The sequence below is a fragment of the Pongo abelii genome, chromosome 11 (assembly GCF_028885655.2).
Source record: "Pongo abelii isolate AG06213 chromosome 11, NHGRI_mPonAbe1-v2.0_pri, whole genome shotgun sequence".
NCBI classification, from domain to species: Eukaryota; Metazoa; Chordata; class Mammalia; order Primates; family Hominidae; genus Pongo; species Pongo abelii.
The window spans coordinates 130,854,059-130,876,411 of NC_071996.2; the positions used below are offsets into that span (position 1 = coordinate 130,854,059).

The window sequence follows — 22,353 nt, forward strand, 5'->3', positions numbered from 1 at the left end:
AGCTAGAGGACAGTAAATGCACCAATCAGCACTCTGTGTCTAGCTCAAGGTTTGTAAACACACCAATCAGTGCTCTCTGTCTAGCTAATCTAGTGAGGACTTGGAGAACTTTTGTGTCTAGCTAAAGGATTATAAATGCACCTATCAGCACTCTGTGTCTAGCTCAGGGATTGTAAATGCACCAATAAGCACTCTGTGTGTAGCTAAAGGTTTGTAAACGCACCAATCAGTGCTCTGTGTCTAGCTAATCTATTCAGGACTTGGAGAACTTTTACATCTAGCTAGAGGATTGTAAATGCATCAATCAGCACTCTGTGTCTAGCTAAAGGTTTGTAAACGCACCAATCAGTGCTCTGTGTCTAGTAATCTGGTGGGGACTTGGAGAACTTTTATGTCTAGCTGGAGGATTGTAAATGCACCAATCAGCACTCTGTCTCTAGCTCAGGGATTGTAAATGCACCAATCAGCTCCCTGTCAAAAAGAACCAAACAGCTCTCTGTAAAACAGACCAATCAGCTCTCTGTAAAATGGACCAATCAGCTCTCTGTAAAATGGACCAATCAGCAGGATGTGGGTGGGGCCAGATAAAGGAATAAAAGCAGGCTGCCAGAGCCAACAGTAGCAACCAGGTTGGGTCCCCTTCCACGCTGTAGGACCTTTGTTCTTTTGCTCTTTGCAATAAATCTTGCTGCTGCTTACTCTTTGGGTCCACGCCGCCTTTATGAGATGTAACACTCACCGCAAAACTCTGCAGCTTCACTCCTGAAGCAAGCAAGACCACAAACCCACCGGGAGGGACAAATAACTTTGGACAGGAGGAATGAACAACTCCAGACATGCCACCTTTAACAGCTGTAACACTCATTGCGAAGGTCTGCAGCTTCACTCCTGAAGCCAGCAAGACCACAAGCCCACCAGAAGGAAGAAACTCCAGACACATCTGAACATCTGAAGGAACAAACTCCGGACACACCATCTTTAAGAACTGTAACGCTCACGGCGAGTGTTCGTGGCTTCATTCTTGAAGTCAGCGAGACCAAGAACCCACCAATTCCAGACAAAGAAGGAAGGAAAACAAAGGGGAAAGCAGATTCTCTACAGAATGTGGATTTTTCCCACAAGAGACTTTGCAGGACAATTTCAAGGTAGGGCAAGGAAATATATTTTGGGGTAAAATATTTTGATTTTCTTCCTTGTTATGCCAGAGTCAGATTGGAAAGTAAGTCACAATATACAGGGTTAAATAAAACCCATCTGATGTGCATATATGGTTTGGAGGACATGACTCCCCAAACCCCTTAGATAAGAATTTGGGTAAGATAAAAAAATCAGAGCTTAGTCCTCAGAACCAACCTAATACATGATCTCCCAACTTGATCTCTATCTTCCCGCCAAAGATTGACTTGGAATGACTTATTATTCCTAAAATCAATCTATTCTTAAAGGCTTATTTGTCTCTGTAGGGTAGTTGTAAGAATTAAAGAAAGAAGAGAGAAACACAAAAAGTGGCTCAACAGTCAAAAATAGGTTTATTTTGGAGAATAAACCTGAGAGGGGCTTCTGGCCAATTTCGGTCAGGAGCATTCTCTCTTACAGACTAACAGTATTTAAGGGTTTAGGGTGAGAGAGCTTATCACAGGCTTGGAATATTTCTGCTTGGAGGAGAAGTTTATTACGTAGTTGGAATGTCTCTGGTCAGAGGGGAGGGGTTACCTTCGCTCGGTCAGAGGAAAGGTTATCTTGGGGCTGGCATGTGTCTGGTGGGAGAGGGTTTATCTTAGGGTTGGAATGTTTCTGGTCAGAGGTGTCATTTGTGGTTTATGGTCATGCTGACATTAGCCATTAGGCTGATGCCCTTTGGGTTGGATTTAGGTGGTTTTTGGGTTGGATTAGGTGGATGTAAAGGGACACTTTAAAATGGCAGTGCTTCTGCTCTGTCAATAGTAGGATATGCCAACCCAAAATATGGCACTTTGGCATAAAGATTATTTTTGAGTCAAAGGCACTTAAAAAAAAAAAAAAGCAAATGCAAAAAGTGCACTGTGGCTTTCCTTTTTCCTTCCTGAAAGCAGAAGATAAAACTTCCATGTGAAAGGTGCCCTCCCTGTATAAGGAGGAAGGGAGATGTTCTCAACACCAGAGACACAGAGTCAAAGCTGAGCTGTATCTGCACAAACTTACCAATTTTTGTTTTCACTTTGTTACAACAACCTTTATCTTCTTAGTCACTTCTGCATTAACTGCACTAACCCAAATCTGTTTGTTTTCTCACATTTTCACAATTTACTACTCTTTTTAGCCTTCCCTGGAAAAATGGACACTCAAAAAGCACTTAGGGTCCAACTGTTAATTTGGGTCTCCATTTTTCTAGGGAAGGCTCCAATGTAAATGTAAAAATTACTAAATAAAGTTTGTATACTTTCCTCCTGTTATGTTTTATGTCTCTATTTTACGTCAGTGGAGACTAAGCTCTGATTTTTTTTTAATCTTGCTCAAATTGCTAACGGGTCTAGGGATTCATGCCCTACAATCCATAAATTCTCAGCAGATGGGTTTTATTTAACCCTATATATTGTGACTTACTTTCCAATCTGACACTGGCATAACGAGACAAGAAACAAAATCAAAATATTTTACCCCAAACCTTTTTTTTAGTTTTCGACGTACCTTGAAATGGCTCTGCAAAGCTGTCCTTTGTTGGGGGAAAATCTGCATCTACATAGAATTTCTATTAACATAGCTAGATCACTTTCTTCCAGGTCCTCCCAATCCTAAAGAGATTACGTAAGAGTCTAGCACCTTTTAAAGATCTGAATAGGAAACATTTGTCATCCATTGTCTCTAAGGGCAGCCACTATAAGACTTCAAAAGAACCTTGGTCTCCACAATCTTTTATTTTAACCTCAACATTTCCTTTCTATGGGTCCTAGGTCTTCAAATGTCAACCAGAAAATGTTTAAATTTACCTACAGCGTGGAAGCCCTTGCTTTGAGTTGTCCCACCTTTCTGAACCAAACCAATGTATTTCTTAAATGTATTTGATTGATGTCTCATGCCTCCCTAAAATATATAAAACCAAGCTGTGCCCCAACCACCTTGGACACACGTTCTCAGGACCTCCTGAGGGCTCTGTCACGGGCCATGGTCACTCATATTTGGCTCAGAATAAATCTCTAAAAATATTTTACAGAGTTTGACTCTTTTCCTCAACATCAGTTTAATTCTTAGGCCCAGCCAAGACCCCAAGAGGGAAGAGGAAATATTTCACTTTCCCTACACCAGTGTTAAGAAACCCAAGAACGCAATTCAGAGGGCTTCCCAAATCATTTTGAAGAATGGTAACATCTCTAGAATATCAATTAGATCGTAGGGGAGTACATAAGTCATGTGTACACCTTTAGGTGTTTGTGAAAACCAAGGCATATAAAACATTCCATTATTTGGCTTCAGTACATTCCCATACTGACAAGCAGGGTACCATTTTTCCCCTTGCTCTAAGCAACAGCTTCCTGGGGGAAGAGTCTGTGGTTGGGTGTTCAGAAGCAGAGAGTGCTCTCCCAAAGCTAAAGATGCTACTACTGCGAAACTTAACTTCTCCTCTCCTGGAATTCTCATGGAAGACAAGGTCTGATCATCTGAGGGCTTAAGAAGTATCAAATTGGAACTCATGGAATCACTGGCGGAGCTGATTTACATATGAGGATTCCTAAGCCTCACAGCATAGAAATTTTGATGCAGATGGTCCTGAAAAAGTTATTTTAACTGGCTACCAAAGGTTTACCTTGCAAACACCAAGTTCTTAAAGATTACAAAATCTAATAAAGCCGAAGTGTGAATTAAACTTAACCCCAAGAGCCGTCACCTACGGTCACCTCTTTTCGCCCACAACAAAGATGTCTGCGCATCGCTTACCGTGGACCGGTTCCAGAGCGTGGGCCGCGCGTCCGCCCTTTTCCGCGTCACATGACCACGAACACTCTTCCGCTACGGCTCCCTGAAGGGGCCATCCCGGGCCTTTCGCGCTTCTGCCCTGGCCCTCTGCGGGCCGCTCCGCCGGTGCTGTCCCTGGGCGCCTCCGTGCTCTCAGCCAACCGCCTCGGAGAGCGCCTACTCGAGCGCCCCGGGAGCCAGAGGGCGGCGGTCCTCGCCGGGACCCTCCTGTGGGCCCAGGGGTGAGTGCTGACGTCTTCCCGACCCGCGACCTGCCGCCCGAGCTGGCTGCCAGGCCTATCGCCGCCGCCGAGACCCTCCGGCCAACAGAGACCCGCGGTGGCCCCGGCCCCCCGGTAGTGTCTCCCTGACCCAAGTCCTGTCCCCGGGCCTCTTGCCTTCAACCCTGGTCTTTCCTCCGCCCCGGGACCTTGAGTCCCCGAGGAGAGCGAGGGAGAGAAGCGCCTTCTGCAGGTGTTTTTGGGCGAACCTCTTCACCCTTTGTGGTTCGGCGTCTCCTTTTGTGGATTAACCCGGACTTTTCCGACTGGAAAATAGGGATTTGGGAAGCAGCGGGAGTCCCGTGAGCGTGAACGCCGGGCTTTGCAGGTCTTCACTCATCGTTCCCTGCCAAGGCCCTGACACCTTACAGGATGACCTTAAACCTGCCTTGTTTAAAAGGAGGTTTTTGTGTTGTTTTGTGGCAAGTACATTTTGGAAAAGAAGGGCCTTGTTGGAAGCCCCGGTTGTGGCATCGCGGGTGGCTGCGGGCCACCCTGTCCGTCTGTGAGCATCCTTGCTCGCAGATGTGGCTGCAGGCAGTTGCTCTCGGGTTTCCTTCCAGGAGGTGGGAAGCCGGAGGAAAGCTGCGGTTCCTGTTCCGCCGAGCTTCTGACTTTCCCCTGCAGGACGTGTGCTATTATTATTACTATTGTAAAAGAACACCCCTGTCTACCTACCACAAAGTTAGAAGCAAAGGGCATTCTCGAGGGAAGAGCACCCTTTCAAAAGTGACATGTTTTCACTGAAGAACATTAAAGGGGGGGAAAAAAAGGTTTCTGGCCCTTCTGCCCAAATATAGAACCATTTGTATTCAGGCCTCTCATCCACCGAGAGACTTAGAATGATCATGAATGTTTTCTCTCCTTGCGTGAAAAACATTTTTTCTGCCTCAATTCCGTTGGCTAATGAGATCCCAAAAGAAAAACCCTTAGGAAAATTAGGACGATTTAGTTATACTTAGTAGTCTTTTCCCATGCAATTAAATTGCTTGGGGGACCTGCTATCTTTTGGTTTCAAAGGCTTGTATATTGGTTTTGCTATTCTTTCCAAAAGGAAATTGTGTTCTCTCCCTTCCTGTCTGATAGAGCTGCCTCCTCTCAGAATTGCAAACTTTAGTCTTCGCTCTCCTCTCTTCTGGTATTGAAACTTTTCTGTGGGTTCATAACATTATTTTAAAGTTCATTAATATATAGTTTTCAAAGTTTGCAGTGACTTTTTAAATATAGTTTCTTTGAAAGAGAACTGAAACAGGGTGTGCAGAGCGGCCCATCTATGTGAGCTAGGTCCACACAGTAGGTGATAAAGAACTGGAGGGTTTTTTTTTGGTTTGTTTTTGTTTGTATGTTTGTTTTTGAAAAGTACATAAACATTTGCAACCACAGTCAGTTTGACTCAAGTTGTTTCGGTGACTTCCGAGGCTTTCTGGGTTCCAGTGTTCTAATGCTGAAAATGAGAAAGTTGGGCTGGAATCATTGTGTCCCAAAATTGGTATACACTTTCCGCTAGTGACATGTGACTTGACTCTAGGCGGTATGTGGATGAGGATTTTTTTGTAATAGGATGTTTTTGCAATCTGTATTTATATATGTACAGCCATGGTTTAAGATAGTGATACAAAATTTTCTTTTACAATACTTTTTTGATTTTAAAAAGTCGAGTTAAAAAAATTAACTGTAGCAAAAAGTTAATGCACTCTGTGAATATGGGAAAAGAAAAAACCATGAAGTTGGCAAGTTAGTTACTGGTGTTTGGGAACCACTGGGCTTAGAAAGTAGAAATCTGAAATCACCTGTGAGTCTAAGAGAGATTTTGCCTCGTTTGTTATGTTATATAACAGCATCACGTACTGGTTGCTTACTGGATTCTAAGTTACAAAACTTCTGGAATTAACATATCAACACCAAATGAGAAGTTTATTTATTGCCAAACGATATTATCAGAAATGCCACAATCTAACGAGGGAGAAAAAGTCAGATTTTGATGGTTTTAAGCAGAAAACCCAATAATTGGGATAGTACAGTGTTAAATCTTAGTAGAAAAGTTGCAGTTACTTTTTAAATTTAAGTAGTTTAGCTACAGGAGAATTTGGCTTTTTCCAGAAGTTGGCGTTTCAGCATCCACCTTTATTTTCTAAGTCAATAGTTTTTTACAAACTCAGAGATTCTCGTAAGAAAAGATGTTGCTATAGAATGAAATATACTAGTGAGACTTACGAGATGTACTACTAGAAAGTTCATAAGAAGACTGAAATGCAATGAATGGAATGCAGAGAAAGCACATTTCAAGGAGATACTGAGGTTCTAGCCACTTGCTTCTCGTTTATTATTATAAAACTTCAATTTATAATGGCCAAAGGCTATAATCTTTTTGAGGTAGCTCTTTTCAGTGTTAGTTCTGAATATGAGCTTTTGCTATGCTTGAGATACACGCAAGTATTAGAAGAGCATCTCGTCTAGAATGATGCAAAAAATTGATTATAAAGGTTGCCTGTGGGAACCTGGGTGGTTAAGGATAGGATTGGAAGTGGGACACTTCCTTTTCTCTGTGTAGCTTGTATACTTTGTACCGAGTACATGCATTACTGGTTCAAAATTTTAACATTGTAAGTGAATGAAAATTTAAACAGGCCGGGCACGGTGGCTCACACCTATAATCCCAGCACTTTGGGAGACCAAGGCCGGAGGATTTCTTGAGCCTAGGAGTTTGAGATCAGCCTGAACAACATAGTAAGACCCTGTCTCTACAAAAAATACAAAAATTAGCTGGTTGTGGTGGCATATGCCTGTAGTCCCAGCTATTCAGGAAGCTGAGGTAGGAGGATCACTTGAGCCCCTGAGATCAAGGCTGCAGTGAGCAGTGATTGCTCCATTGCAATCTAGCCTGGGTGACGAAAAAAAAAAATTTAACCAATTCATTTGTTCCTCTTTAACATATATGTGTACCTATATGCATATATATACACATAAGTATTAGATTCATTTAAACTTACGTATTTTTCATCTGCCATATTTTTCTAAATACAAATCAGAAACAATGACAGAGCTAGTCTTTTATATTGCCTTAACTAATGAATAGTCAGTCGTAGGACCCCATCTGTGGAACTAAGATTGGTGGTAAGCTTAATTTTTTTCTTTCTTTATTCTCTCACTGGTCTCTTGATGTCAGGTTGTGCATCTTTGTGACTGTTACTATTTGGAGAATTTCCAGTAATGAATCCCTAGTAGTGGTATCATCTAGTTTCTCAATTAGCCCCTGTTTTTCTTCCCCAGGGACAAAAGTGGCTCTCAATCCAGCACATGCACATTGAAGCAAGTTAAAGGATTTAATATGAAGCACAGAAGCAGATAGTGCCAAATAGCAAGCAGTAGTTGGTACACGTTTGTGAGTAAAAATTGTCACTTTTGGCTTACTTTCTTAGTCTTTAAATTGTCTGCATGCCAAATCCTTAAAGATCTATGTCCCCAGAGACTTTTTGATAAAGAATAAAAGATGTGAGTTAGCAGTCATAGTCAAACCAGTTGCTGGGGCTGAGCATCCTGAGCAACCTCTAAGAGCTCTCCTAGGCATCTCAGTGAGGCGGGGGCTTAGGATGGGGCTATGTCTCCAGCATGGAGTTTAGGAAATACCTTAGCCATGGTAAAGTCATGTATACTGTCTAACTTTTTATGCCCTTAATTTATATATAGTGTCTTTGCTGAAAATTTAGTGTAATTTCCATTTCAAGTTTACACTAAATTTTGAAATTTATTTAAAGAAACCATTACACGTCAAATATGTAGGCTGCCTCAGTTACATTTACTTTTTGCCCTTTGTATTCCCTTCATGATTTATTCATTTGGGCTTAGTCTTAAAAAAGGATTTTTCCCCTTTGGAGTATAATGATTAGAGGAGTTTTATGGCAGTATTGTTTTCTTCGAATCTGACTTCACATTTGTATATACATTTGATACAGCTTCTCTGTATCCTATTTGCAAAATCATAAGACAGTGACTGTGCTTAAAACTGTCTTTATGATTTTCGAGGTATAGAAAAACTCTTCTTAGGATAGATTTGACAATTGGTTTCTCAAATCAAGCCCTAAGCCATGTTCAAATCCAAAAGTCATTTTACATAGATATTTACTTTTATTCATAGTTTTCTTATGAAATGAATTGTTGAAATACTGATTTTTATTCTTTCTTTTTTACAGCTGGAAAAGCAGTGTCCGTGTTGTTATGTACACCTCCAAAAAAAGTTCAAATGTGTAGGGGAATTGTTGTGTAAAGTAAACTGAACTGCAGGGCAGCAGTATTTTAATAGCTATTATAGACGTGTATTTACTGTATTTAAATGAGTAAAGGAACAAGCAGTGACACATCACTAGGAAGGTCAGTGAAATTTTATTCAGTTGAGCTGGTATTATAGGTTTGAGAGACAATGGCTTTAAAGCTTACTGCTGTAGGCTAACCATGCTCTTTTACATTTTTATCAGCTTTTGTATTGGCGGCAACATTCTTTCTACTGCATTAAAAAAAATACACACGTAAATATGATATTAAATACAAATTAATAGTGTAAGACTTTCAATCCCTCCAAAAATGAATACACACATGAGGATTTATTATTACAAATTCTAAATCTGGTATTCATTGCATCTCAGTCATTAGGAGAAGTTTTAATTTGTATGATGTGATTTTCAGGGAGTTGCATCTTCTTTTTTAGTAAATTCAGAGTTAATATTATGCATCTGTCATTTAAAGGTTTTGAATAACAGATGCATTTGTCATTTAAAGGTTTTATTTTTTCATGCATGACAGTAATTTTTAATTTTATATTTTTAAAGTCCAAGCAGCTTTCCCTCAAATTGATGAGGAAATTTAAGTTTAAATTTTATTGCAGGCATTTTTTTAGTTACAAGCAGCATGCATATTTATTTACGCAGAGAAAGAGTGTGTGTGTATGTGTACGTACACATCTGTGTTGTAATTCTATAATAATTTTAAAAATTTGGTCCTAAGCAATATCCTCAAGGTACAATTTCAGCTGATAATTAAGAAGGCATTTTGTTAAGGAAGACGTTTTCTTTCATCTTTTATTTTTGCTTTGTATGTGTTCAGTACTTGCAAATGAGAAATTTCCTTTCGCTCTTTCTATAAGGTATTGTCTTCTAACTTCACTACGTAGGGGAGACTGACATTTTAACAGTCAGCCCTGTCTTTAAATTTTTCTCCCACAGGGTGAGCGGGGCAGCATTTCCTTCTCCCACTGCTGCTGAGATGGCAGAAATTAGTCGAATTCAGTACGAAATGGAATATACTGAAGGCATTAGTCAGCGAATGAGGGTCCCAGAAAAGTTAAAAGTAGCACCGCCAAACGCTGACCTGGAACAAGGATTCCAAGAAGGAGTTCCAAATGCTAGCGTGATAATGCAAGTTCCGGAGAGGATTGTTGTAGCAGGTATTTCACCTTTACTTAGAAGATTGCCAGTTAAATCTTTGTTTCATATGTTTCTATGAAAACTTTTGACTTTTTTTAAATGTTATTTAGAAAAGGAGTTGGAAAATGCAACTTTATACTTTTGAAATTTCTATCCATTATTATAGTCTGAATTTCAACCATAGTCTGTATTTTTTAGTAATTAGTAATACAAAATAGTAATTTTAGTAATAGTACAAATAGTACAAAATAGTAATTTTAGTAATTTAGTAATAGAAAATATAGTCTGTATTTTTTAGTAATTCAACTAATTATTGAGGTTTTACACACATAAAATGTATACATTTTTAAGTGTGTACTTGATGAGTTTTGACAAAAGTGAACACCCATATAACCACCACCACAGTCCAAATAGAGACCATTTTTGTTACTCTACAATGTTCCTTTGTGCCTCTTTCTCACTCAGTCCCTACCCCTCAACTCTAGGCAACCATGATCTCCTTTCTATAGCCAGATACTAGATTTGTCTTTCCTAGAGTTTCATGTAAATGGAATCATAGAGTATATACTCTTATCTGTCTTCTTTTGTTCAGTGTAATGTTTTTGAGATTCTTCTGTTGTTGCATATATCAGTTGTTCATTCAGTTTTATTACTGAGTAATATTTCAGTTTGGATACACCATAATTTGTTTTTCCTTCATCTTCATTCATTGAGCTTTTTGTTTGAAGCTGTTAGGATTAAAGCCACTGTGAATATTCGGGTTCAAGTCTGTGTGAGGACATATGTTTTCATATCTTTAGGAGTGAAATTGCTGGATTATATATCGCAAGTTATTTTCAACTTTGAAAAACTGCTAAACTGTTTTCCAAATTCTTGTACTATGTCACATTCCATCAGTGATGAATGAGTTACAGTTGCTCCACATCCCTGCCAACATTTTGTATTGTCAGTCTTTTTAATTTTAGCTGTTTGAGTGGGTGTGTAGTGCCATCTTGCGATGTTAATTCTATTTCCCTGATTATTAATAATTTTGAACATCTGCTCATGTGCTTTTTGGCCATTTATATATATTCGTTGTGAAGTATCTATTCAAATGTTTTGTCAGTTTAAAAAATTGGGTGTTGTAAGAGTTTTATATATTCTAGATATCAGTTTTTTGGTCATATATTGTGCATTGCATAATTTCTTATTTCTGTATGACAGTGATAAATATTAGTGAAATGTCAATACGCTGGAAGCATATTTTGAAAGAAACTAATGCTTATTGGGAGGTATAATTCAAAAGCAGAAGAAGGTAAATACATTTGAACAAAAATCACTGTCTTTTTAAAAAACCTCCCGCTTTTCTCTTCTTTGTCTCTTTTCTTGAAAACTCCTAGGAAATAATGAAGATGTTTCATTTTCAAGACCAGCGGATCTTGACCTTATTCAGTCAACTCCCTTTAAATCCCTGGCACTGAAAACACCACCTCGTGTACTTACGCTGAGTGAAAGACCACTAGATTTTCTGGATTTAGAAAGACCTCCTACAACCCCTCAAAATGAAGAAGTAAGTAGAACTTTAATATCACTGGAATTTGAAACAATGTAGACAAAGGTAAAAGAGAAGAGTGAAGAGGCTTTACAATATCTTTAGCAATATGTCATGAAAGCTTTCCATATGGAACATTACTAATAATTCTAATTTACAAATGTGCCAAATAAATTACTATGCTGTTTCTAAAATTTGAATGTTATGTTTTAGGAAAATGTAAATTTTGTGGAAAGTATTATTAAGTTCCTGTGGTTTGAAAAAAGAGCCTTTATGGGTAGGTGTTACTTATTAAATAATAAGAAAATGTTGGGAAGTTTAGCAATAAAAAGTAAATGTATCACTTTGTTATAAAATCAGTCTAGCAAACAGGGCAAAGAAAGCCCTTTTTCGCTTGACACTACCCATTCTCGCTACTTGATTAAAAGTTCCTACTGAGTTAGCTACCATATTGCATCACGTTAATATGCCAGTTGACCTAAATGTAGCAGTGTAGACTAACAAGGTGTTAGTAACAGTTCGAATCCTGCCTTTGCCATTGACTTACAGCTAACCTTTGAAGGTTCTTTGCCGTGATGATTTCTGGAGTTACATCTTTTTCATATAGCTTCTGAACTTCTAACATGTTGTCACGAAGCTAGTATAAGGCAATGTGCAAACATGTTTTTATTAATAATGGTACTGCTTGTGTCTGGTTTCATTTTGCATGTAATCCTTTCCAAAGAGGGTAAAGCACCCATACTGTCTAGGGCAATGCAATTTTCTAGGATTAGGTTCTTAGATTGTAAGTTTCTGCTGACATAATTGAGGTAATATGCTCACAGTTAGTTTGGATATTCTAGGTATTTGTTTGGTGAAAAGCACTAAATCTGAGCCTTTATATGACAGAAAGGCTCTAAGATACTTGCAGAATTGTATTATTTAACAAACATATTTTAACTTCTATCTCGGAGATACTATATGCAGTATAGGAGTTAATGAGGCATAGTTCCTGCATTCAAAAAGTTTGCTGTCTGTCTGGTTTCAGCAGGACAATGATATGAGTGAGGGAAAGACATCAACACATGCAGAAGATATAAAATTCTTTAATAGCAGAAAATAATGAAAGTTACCAAGATGGTTACATAAAACAAAAGTATCCAGTGTGCTGCCAGTTTGAGGCCCAGCTTTCTAACTCCCCAAAGTTCTTTGGGAATTATACCTGTGAAAATAATTGTCTTACAGTGACGATTTTGCCAGGAAAGAAAGGCTCCTTATTGTATTCTTTGGGTTTTTCTTTTGGTCTTTCTGCTCCTCCTGATTGAAAGCAACCCAAGCAATTCCCTGAGTGATTATTTTAAGAGTGAGTGAAGAAAGTTTGTCGAGATTTCCCTCAGTAGACCCAGGCTTTAAGACTCTACGGGGTTCATTCCTGCATTAATTGTGATATTTAGTCAAATGTAATAGATGTCCAGAGTGTATAACACTGGGGTAAAAAAGTTTATGTGAGGATTAGACCTAATTTTGAAGACCTACTTTGCCATTTACTAACCACATAACTTTGGCAAGTTATTTAACAGTTCTAGGGCTTATCTCTGAAATAAAGATAAGAGTAATGCCAAGTGCATAAGATTATTAGGAGAATTAAATGTAATAATGCATGTTCTAATTCATGTTAAAAGCTCAATATGTATAAATGTTATTGTTAGGAAAGAGTTAAAATCCTGTGGCAGGAGCCAGATGCTAAAATGAAAGAGGAGTTTCTGAGATTAATACCAGCTGCCTATTGAAAGCAAAGATGATGGTTTGGACTTCAAGTTTATACAAGCTTATAGAAGGGTCCAGTAGCCTTCAAGAAGCACTCAGCTGCAGTGAGCAAGGGAGGAAGGGGTAAGGGAGCCAGGGTTCTAGTAGCTTCTAGAAATCAACTGAAATAGAGAAGCAATAAGGCCCTGAGTGCTGATAACATTGATGATTCATTCAGGTGTTACTCAGAATCGATAAAGTGAGATCCCCAGAACATTTGCTCTGTAGTAATCGTTCTGCAATGGATGCCAGAATGAGGTAGAGCAATAGTGCTCTACCTCAGCACTATTGGCATTTTGGACTGGAAAATTCCTTGTTGTGGTGAGAGCTATCTTTTTGCACTGTAGAATGTTTGCAACATTTGTGATCTCTATCTACAAGATGTCATTACCATCTTCCAAGTCATGATATCCAAAAATGTCTGTAATAGCAGAAAGGTGGAAACAAGTAAAATGTCCATCAGCTGATGAATGGATAAGCAAAACATGATCTAGCCATATAGTAACTCTTATTCAGCCATAAAAAAATCAGGTACTGGTTGGGTGCGGTGGTTCATGCCTGCAATCCCAGCACTTTGGGAGGCTGAGGTGGGCAGATCACTTGAGGTCAGGAGTTCAAGACCAGCCTGGCCAACATGGTGAGACCCTGTCTCTACTAAAAATACAAAAATTAGCCGGGCATGGTGGTGTGGACGCCTGTAATCCCAGGTACTCCGGAGGCGGAGGCAGGAGAATCACTTGAACCCCGGGAGGCAGAGGTAGCAATGAACCGAGATTGCGCCACTGCACTCCAGTCTGGGCAACAGAGCCAGACTCTGTCTCTCAAAAAAAAAAAGAAAAGGTACTGATACATGCCACAACATGGATGAACCTTGAAAACATGTAAAGTTTAGGAAGCCAGACAGCAAAGGCCATGTATTGCATTTTTCTACTTACATGAAATATCCAGAGTGGCCAAATGAATGAAGACAGGATACAGAGCAGTGGTTGCCAGGGGGTTAGAGGAGAGGGGAATTGAGAGTGACTGCTTAATCAGTATGGGGTTTCCTTTTGGGCTGATGAAAATATTCTGGAACTAGATAGTAATGATTACACAACATTGTGAGTGTACTAAATGCCACTGAATTGTACAGTTAAATGGTTAAAATTGTATATGTTATGTGTGTTTTAAAATAAAAAAGAAAATACCTCCAGACATTGCCAAATGTTCTCTACAGGGCAAGATCACCCCCTACTGAAAACCACCGACCTATCTCAAGAAAGGAGACTACCAGGAGAAGGCTTATGAGGAAGCCTATAAAATTGTTGTCTGAAAGCCTGATTGATGCAAGGGATAAATTTGTAGAAAGCAATTGTACCCGAGTTCTTAAACTGGCTTAAAGAATCCAGGTGAGCCCTTGAGGAGGGCTTAAAACATAACATAAATAATCCCTTAGCTCAAAGAGGGTTTAAAAATCTGAGGCTTGGCTGGAAGACAGGAAGTTGACAAACACTTTCAATATGCCTAATCTCCACCAATATTTGGAAATCAACTCTAAGATAAGACCATTGATTGGTGATTCTGTCTGCCGGGAACTAACAAAGCAACTGTTCAATAAACCATGTGATCTGGGCATGAAATACAAAATGCCCAAGTCGTGACAGTTTTCAGTGTTCCTACAGTAGACTGGGCAGTGTGAATGAGGAGAAAGAAGCTGTAACACTGACATTACCACCTCTTCTCAAAAAGGAATACAAACTGGAGTCAGTGGGGAAGGACCTTCCAGAGAACCAGAAGGAAGAACTGTAAAGAAAGAGTTGGAAAATGCTGCCTGTAAGATTTGACACAGCCTTGAACAATGTGACTAAGTCAAAAGATGTGAACTCTGCCGTTATATCCTATCAATCAAGCCGTGATGTGCTTTGAAAAAATCAGCCACAATAAACCCTAAGAGCTTTGTGAGAAGTCCATTGAAGTTGGAAGAAAAAAATGGACTGGTCTAAAGAGAGAGAGTAAAAGCTTTTGCCCAAGTTGGCATCTCTTACTTCAAAGAGGAGAAGTACGAGAATACTATTCATTCGTATAATAAATCTTTGGAAGAGCACTGAACCCCAGATATACACAAGAATTGTCAATAGTTAGGAATTAATCTGAAAGGAGCAAAATCAGTTGTCATATATAAAATCTGACCTGATTTTGGAAGAGAAGAGTAAAGGCATTGAGTGGTTTCAGAAATGGAGCTATCCCCAAGCCATGCCAGCTTTATACAGAAGCCATAAAATGGCATCTTCTGCAGGATGCCAAATTCTACAGCAGTTATGTCCAAAGTGTACAGTCAGAGCTGGAGGAGAAGAAATATCTAGCTAGATCCACCCTTAACACAGATGATACTTAGAAAGCAGCAGCCTGAGAATCTGAAGGATACACAAAAGCCATGAATGTCTAGCAGAAGGCCCTAGACCTGTAATTCTATGGTAAAGAAGTAGCAGATGGTTATTGGTGCCCAGTTCAATTGATATGACAACACTAAGGATGTGAAGCAAAAAACCATAGCTATATGACATATCCTAAAACAAATGCAGAAGGGCTCCCAGGGACTCAGTGAATATTTAAAAGGGTCCTGTGGAAGCTTAGAAAATCAAGAACTTCATGAATATGGGTCTGATCACAGTTTGGTGATGGTTTCTTGAGCTCTTTTTCCTTCCTCATCACTTCTGGAAAGGAGCTGGGACTGCAATGAGCAGAATGGAGCGAAAGTCTGGAGAGAAGACGAAAAGCTGGATTGTATATATGTATACACATTTCATGCATGGAAAATTCAGAGATGTACACTTGCATTCTTTGTACAGCTACAGTTTTATGGCCCTCTTAGCACAAGCGTGGTCTCGTCACTCCTGACAAATTGGGCTATGTGTCCTTCCCAAAATCCGCAGTCACTGGCTTAACTGTTTTCCCCATGATTCGTGATTTTAAACTTTGGACAGCGAACATGTTGGGGAGGGAAGATATTTATCCCAACTGTTCAGTCTACATTGATAATTTGTACCTTTCCCCCTTCTGCATAAAAGTCCCACAGAAAATGGGGATGAGTATAGAGGAAAAACACTAAGGCTCTGAGTAGATTCCTGAAGAAGAGGTGGGCTTTGAACAGATTGAGAGAATCAGCCATCAAAAAGCCTAGAGGACATTTACTTACCCAGGAATTTATGAACAATCAAATTTAACTTGGGGTGTAAGCATATTAAAGGAGAATTGTATGCATGCATGCAAAGTGTCTAGTGCTACATGTTATATAACTGTGTAGCACTAGACCCTATGACCCAACTTCCAGGAAGCTGCTAGAACCTAGGAGACTATTTCTCAGCCTCAGGGATGAATAAAAGTAAGTGCATAATCACTGAAGGATGATTCTGAAAGACATTTTAAAATTTTGCATTGAGGCCAGGCACAGTGGCTCACATTTGTAATCCCAGCACTTTGGGAGGCCGAAGTGGGTGGATCTCTTGAGGTCAAGAGATCACCAAGCCTGGCCAACATGGTGAAACCCCATCTCTACCAAAAAATACAAAAATTAGCTGGCCTTGGTGGTGTGTACCTGTAATCTCAACTACTCAGGAGGTTAAGGCATGAAAATCTCTTGAACCCGTGAGGCAGAGATTGCAGTAAGCCAAGATCGTGCCACTGCACTCCATCCTGGGCAACACAATGAGACCCTATCTGGAAAAAAAAAAAAAATCTCAGATTGAAACAAAACAAACATCCAGGCCTGGCATGGTGGTTCACACCTGTAATCCCAGTACTTTGGGAGGCCAAGGTGGGTGGATCACTTGAGGTTAGGAGTTCAAGACCAGCCTGGCCAAAATGGTGAAACCCCGTCTGTACTAAAAATACAAAAATTATCTGGGCGAGATGGCATGCACCTGTAATCCCAGCTACTCGGGAGGCTAAGGCATGAGAATTGCTTGAACCCAGGAGGTGTAGGTTGCAGTGAGCTGAAATAGCACCATTGCACTCCAGCCTGGGGAACAGAGTGACACTCTGTCTCAAAAAAAAAAAAAAAAGAAAAAGAAGAAAAACATCCACCTGGGATTACAGGTGTGAGCCACTGTGCCCAACCAAAAACATCAATAAATATTGATTGATATTTTGAAAATCTTAATTTTCAAGTCCTTTAATTCACACACTATTTGTTTTTTACTATAAAGTTTAATTTTTTAAAAACCATAGTGGCCGGGCGTAGTGGCTCACACCTGTAATCCCAGCACTTTGGGAGGCCGAGGTGGGTGGATCACAAGGTCAGGAGATCGAGACCATCCTGGCTAACACGGTGAAACGCCGTCTCTACTAAAAATACAAAGAATTAGCCAGGCATGGTGGCGGGCACCTGTAGTCCCAGCTACTCAGGAGGCTGAGGCAGGAGAATGGCGGGAACTCGGGAGGCGGAGCTTGCAGTGAGCCGAGATCGCACCACTGCATTCCAGCCTGGACGACAGAGCGAGACTCTGCCTCAAAAAAAAAAAAAAAAAAAAAAAACCATAATGTCGGCCGGGCACAGTGGCTCACGCCTGTAATCCTAGCACTTTGGGAGGCTGAGTCAGGCAGATCATGAGATCAGGAGTTCGAGACCAGCCTGGCCAACATGGTGAAACCCCGTCTCTACTGAAAATACAAAAATGAGCAAGGCGTGGTGGCACACACCTGTAATCCCAGCTACTCAGGAGGCCGAGGCAGGAGAATTGCTTGAACCCGGGAGGCAGAGTTTGCAGTGAGTCAAGCCGAGATTGTGCCACTGCACTGCAGGCTGGGCGACAGAACAAGACCCTGTCTCAAAAAAACAAACAAACAAACAAAAAAACCATAATGTTGCCATGGCTATTTTAGTGGGCGGTTTTTTGTTTGTTTTGTTTTTTTAAGTATTTTTGTTGGGCACGGTGGCTCACACCTGTAATCCCAACACTTTGTTTTGGGAGGCCAAGGTGGGCAGAACACTTGAGCTCAGGAGTTTAAGACTAGCCTAGGCAACATGGCAAAACCCCCATCTCTACAAAATACAAAAATTAGCCAGGTGCGGTGGTGTGTGCCTGTAGTCCCAGCTACTTCAGAAGCTGAAATGGAAGGATCACTTGAGCTCAGGAGGCTGAGGCTGCAGCGAGCCATGAGCATGCGACTGCACTCCAGCCTGGGTGACAGAGCAAGATCCTATCTCAAAAAAAAAAAAAAGGTATTTTTAAATAAGCAGAAAAGTTAATGATTATCACTGTTCTAGTTATCCATTTCTATGTAACTAATCATCTTAAACTTAGTGGCTTAAAACAAACAAGCCTATGTTTTGCTCATGCATTCTGTGGGTTAGGTATTTGCAGTTGCCGTGAAGGGAAAAGCTTGTTTCTGTTCTTCAATGTCTGGGGCCTAAGCTAGGAAGTCTCAAAGGCTAAGGATAACTCAACAGCTGGAGCTTCAGTTATCTGAAGGTTTGCTCACTCACGTGTCACTTGGTACTAGCTGTTGTCTGGGACCTCCATTAGGGTTGTCGGCAGGTGCACTTACACATGGCCTCACTGTGTGACTACTTGGCCTTCCTTGTATCATGCTGCCATTCTTCCAAATATGAACAACCTGGGGAAAGAAAGGCAGAAGCTGTACTGTTATGACCTAGCCTCAGAAGTCACTTTGCATCATTTCTATAGGCGTCACCAGCCCTCTGAATTTCAAGGGAAAGAAATAGATCCTGTCTCTTAATGAAAGAAGGTCAAAGATACATTTCGTAAGAAGAGCATGTGGGATTAGAGATTGCAGCCATTCTGGAATGCCAAAACCATTAAGCTAGATACATTTTTAGTCTAGTTTTCAAATATTCAACCAAATCTTAATTTGTTACAACCCTAGAAGCCAGGAACGTTTATTTATAATACAGATACTCTCCGTTTCCTGTATGTGCCTGTAAACACTTTTACAAATTGTTCTTATAAATAAGTATATAGCATAAGATTAAACAAATAATAATTGTACCAAGTAAAATTGATACTTAAAAAGAAACTAGAGTAGTGTTCTTAAAGTAAATAGGCATTCCTGTTTATCTGCATTATAGTAAGTAGTGTGTATGTGTGTGTGTCTTGTTTTGTTTTTAAGGCAAGTCTGTCAGTAATACACTGCCTGGCAGCAATTCTTGGTTGCCTTTTCTTAGTTGGTTGTAAATTTTTTGAGTAGCCTTGTATCGAGGTTCTTTTGATGCTAAGCAGCTACTAGGCTACTAAGAATATTTCTATTTCCTTCCCTCTCTTTGTGCCTTAACAGATCCGAGCAGTTGGCAGAGTAAAAAGAGAGCGGTCTATGAGTGAAAATGCTGTTCGCCAAAATGGACAGCTGGTCAGAAATGATTCTCTGTGAGTAGAAGCACTAGCATTTTATCTCTCTTGTAAGTTTTCTCAGGATATTTTCTGTACCCATGTTTCTCTAAATAATTACTTCGTGTAGTTTTTAAAATTTGTTTTACATCAATTTTATATTTTTGTAATACTTTTTGTAATCTTAAAATCTGGCCATTTTGTTGGTCCTGAGAATTTTTCAGTAACCTTATCCTTTCCTGTGTGGTGTGATTTGCTAATTAAGTTATCATAAGATGGTGAACTGGTCCTTTGCAGTTTTGCTTCTAATGAGCTGTGTTAAACAGTCTAGCAAGACAAGTAGATTTTTTTTCTTTCCAGAAGTATTTTTTAGCTTTCTCCCTTATGATTCATTGAATTTTTTGGTCCTTTTCATTTTCAAAACATACAAGTATGTTGTTTAAAAGACTATTTGTTTAAACCTTTCTTTTTCATTTGGTTGTATTATCAAATTCTGATCTTAAAGCTACCACAAGATTATTAATGTTAGTGCTTTTTTACTTTTTTATTAAAGTTAATGGATTTTTACAACAAAATGTTCCTTGAAAACTGATCAGAATTTTAATCAGAAAGTCATTGTCAGTAGTGGCTTTTTAAATAGATTATATAGATTAATATTTCTTCCTCATTAATGTTTTGGCCAATGTTCGTGAACTCATGAACCACATGTGATGGCAAGCATCATGTAAGCTTCTGTGGAAACTGAAAGAATCAGGAGATGATACATCTCTTCTGAGAGCTAGCAAATCTAGATAGAAGCAAAGCATTTAATTTTATTTACAAAATAACTAGAGGACAATACAGTGATTTATATTATAGCATATTAATCTCTAGTTTGGACCTCTCTAAAGAGTATTGGGGTGCAGAAGGGGTTTTGATGGGGTTAGGGTCATTGATATTCAAGGTAGAGAGAGGTTTTTTTTTTTTCAAATCCTTGCTTTGAAAGAACAAGGAAGTTCTAACTTCTATATAAATTATTTGCTTGCCTTATTGAAATTCCATTCTCTTGTGTTAGGTGAAAAGAGAACTAAAACTGCTCTGATTTCTTGTAGAATATTGAAGTATCTCCTAAGGTAGTTAAAATTATTCTGAAAGGCTGTGTAGGAAGAGAGTAGGTAAAAATGAATATGTATCTCCTTCAGGGAATGCTTACTGCAAGATTCAGCCATTAGTAATATGAAATTTTTTGATTGTGTTTTCCCTAAAGGTATCTGGTTAGCAGTGATGTCAGCAGGCCCATGAAATCCATTTTTTCTAGACTATTTCCAAATGTATTACACAAACGGTAAAGAGGCTGTATCATTTATGGCTAAGGTGGCTTCTTGATCTGCTTTAGAGTGATTAAATATACACTCAAGAGCTTTAATTATATTCTTTTTGTAACATTATCCTAAGGCAACAAAGATTTCTAGTAAGCTTTTCCACTTTATAAAGATGTGGCTTACTATTTAGGTTCTTAGCTACTTCGACATTTTACATTAATAAAAACAAGATTATTGTAATAGAGCACCACTCTTATTTTTTCTCCCAAAGTGTGTATTATTGATAGCTGCATTCAACTGAAGAGAAAGGAAACCCCTTTATTATGTATGAAAACCAGTCCAGTGAAGTATAACTTAGAGTAGATGGTATAGATATTTTTGCATTTACCCAATAACATAAGTTCCTCATAACAGAAAAGATTTACAGTATTAACTAATACTTGATTTTCTTTTTTTCTTTAAGTTGCTTTAATGACATTTTCTAAATTTTTAGTAAAACTGAAAATCTCATTTTTGATAGTAAAAGTATGAATCTTTATACATTTTCACAGTGAAACACTTAACATTGCTTAACCATATTTTTCGTTATGGTTGTAAAGTATATTACCATGTTATATATGTACTTTGTTGATAATGTAACTTTGCCCTTTCTTTTCCTACTGTTGTTAATTTTATAATTTACAATTCATCTTTAAGAATCTACATCTTACTATAGAATTTTGTGTAATGAACATATTATTCAGTGTTGTTAATGTAGTGAGGAAAAAACAATTGGTATAATACCTCTCTTAAAATAATTATTAAACTCTTACTGTCTTTACCTACTTTAGTGTTTTCTTTGTAACATGAAATTGTTGTGCATCATAGTGCATGAAACTTTGCCTGTCTCCACTTTATTTTATTCCATGGCTTTAAGAATAAAAGTGCAAACGGGTATGAGAGCAGGAGCACTAGCCTTTGTTTTCTTAATTACTTTGAAGAGGCAATAAGATTGTGGTCAGCTATTAGCGCAAAAGTGAATTCTAAACAGTAAAATCAGATCTAGCTTTTTCTTTGTGTTATAAAAGCTGAATATGTAAAAGAAGCATAATTATTATTTAAGGTGGCACAGATCAGATTCTGCCCCAAGAAATAAAATTTCAAGGTTCCAGGCACCGATTTCTGCACCGGAGTACACGTAAGATTTTATCTGCTCTGCTTTTGACAAGTAGTTGTTTTGATTTTGAAGGATTATGTTAATACTAATCTATTCACCAGGTAATTGACATATGCTATCCTAATTATCTTCCTGTTTGGCTTTTTAGTACCTCTGTTTCAGGATTTCTCAAACTGTCATTATATGCTTTATTAAGGAAAAAAATAACTAGACCAACTAAGGAAGTTGTATATGATTTTGCATGTGTTGGTGAAAGGAACATGAAATATAATATGCACATAAGGACCAAGCATCCTTTTTTGTTTATTTTGCTTTGATTGGCATAATAGTTCTCGACAGATTCAACTTCACCTGGTTCAGTGATCCCAATTTTTTTTTTTTTTTTTAATTTCAGAACACTGTCTTTTCTTCTTCTATCTTGTTTCTGAAGGAGAATGGAGCATAAGTGTGGTTTGTCATTTATTTTATAATCCTGTAGATGAAAACGATGCTTGGAAGCATTTTTTTTGCTATTATTAAACCCACTCTTTCCATGTGACAAAATAAGGTATGAGAATGACTCACTCATGAAGCAGAACGTTTTGGTATATAATACAAGTATTCAATAGCTAATACACTTCTTAAGCAGC

At 38.8% G+C, this 22,353-nt stretch overlaps 1 protein-coding gene and 1 long non-coding RNA gene across 29 annotated transcripts in view; one reads left to right on the plus strand and one right to left on the minus strand.

The window, feature by feature from the left end:
- Window positions 1–3,994, minus strand: part of LOC112132274 (uncharacterized) — a 66,256-nt gene extending 62,262 nt beyond the window's left edge. The window contains exon 1 of the long non-coding RNA XR_008523040.1: window positions 3,913–3,994. This is a non-coding gene — a long non-coding RNA (uncharacterized LOC112132274). The remainder of the gene's footprint in view (window positions 1–3,912) is intronic.
- Window positions 3,991–22,353, plus strand: part of MFF (mitochondrial fission factor) — a 32,866-nt gene continuing 14,503 nt past the window's right edge. For 5 of the 28 annotated variants that reach the window (XM_024242975.3, XM_009238173.3, XM_054548693.2 and 2 more), the window contains exons 1-7: window positions 3,991–4,172; window positions 7,482–7,593; window positions 8,402–8,579; window positions 9,428–9,648; window positions 11,008–11,177; window positions 19,218–19,306; window positions 21,671–21,745. In XM_024242975.3, coding sequence (XP_024098743.1) covers window positions 8,542–8,579; window positions 9,428–9,648; window positions 11,008–11,177; window positions 19,218–19,306; window positions 21,671–21,745 — 593 coding nt within the window. In that variant the 5' untranslated portion in view covers window positions 3,991–4,172; window positions 7,482–7,593; window positions 8,402–8,541. 28 annotated transcript variants of the gene reach the window in all.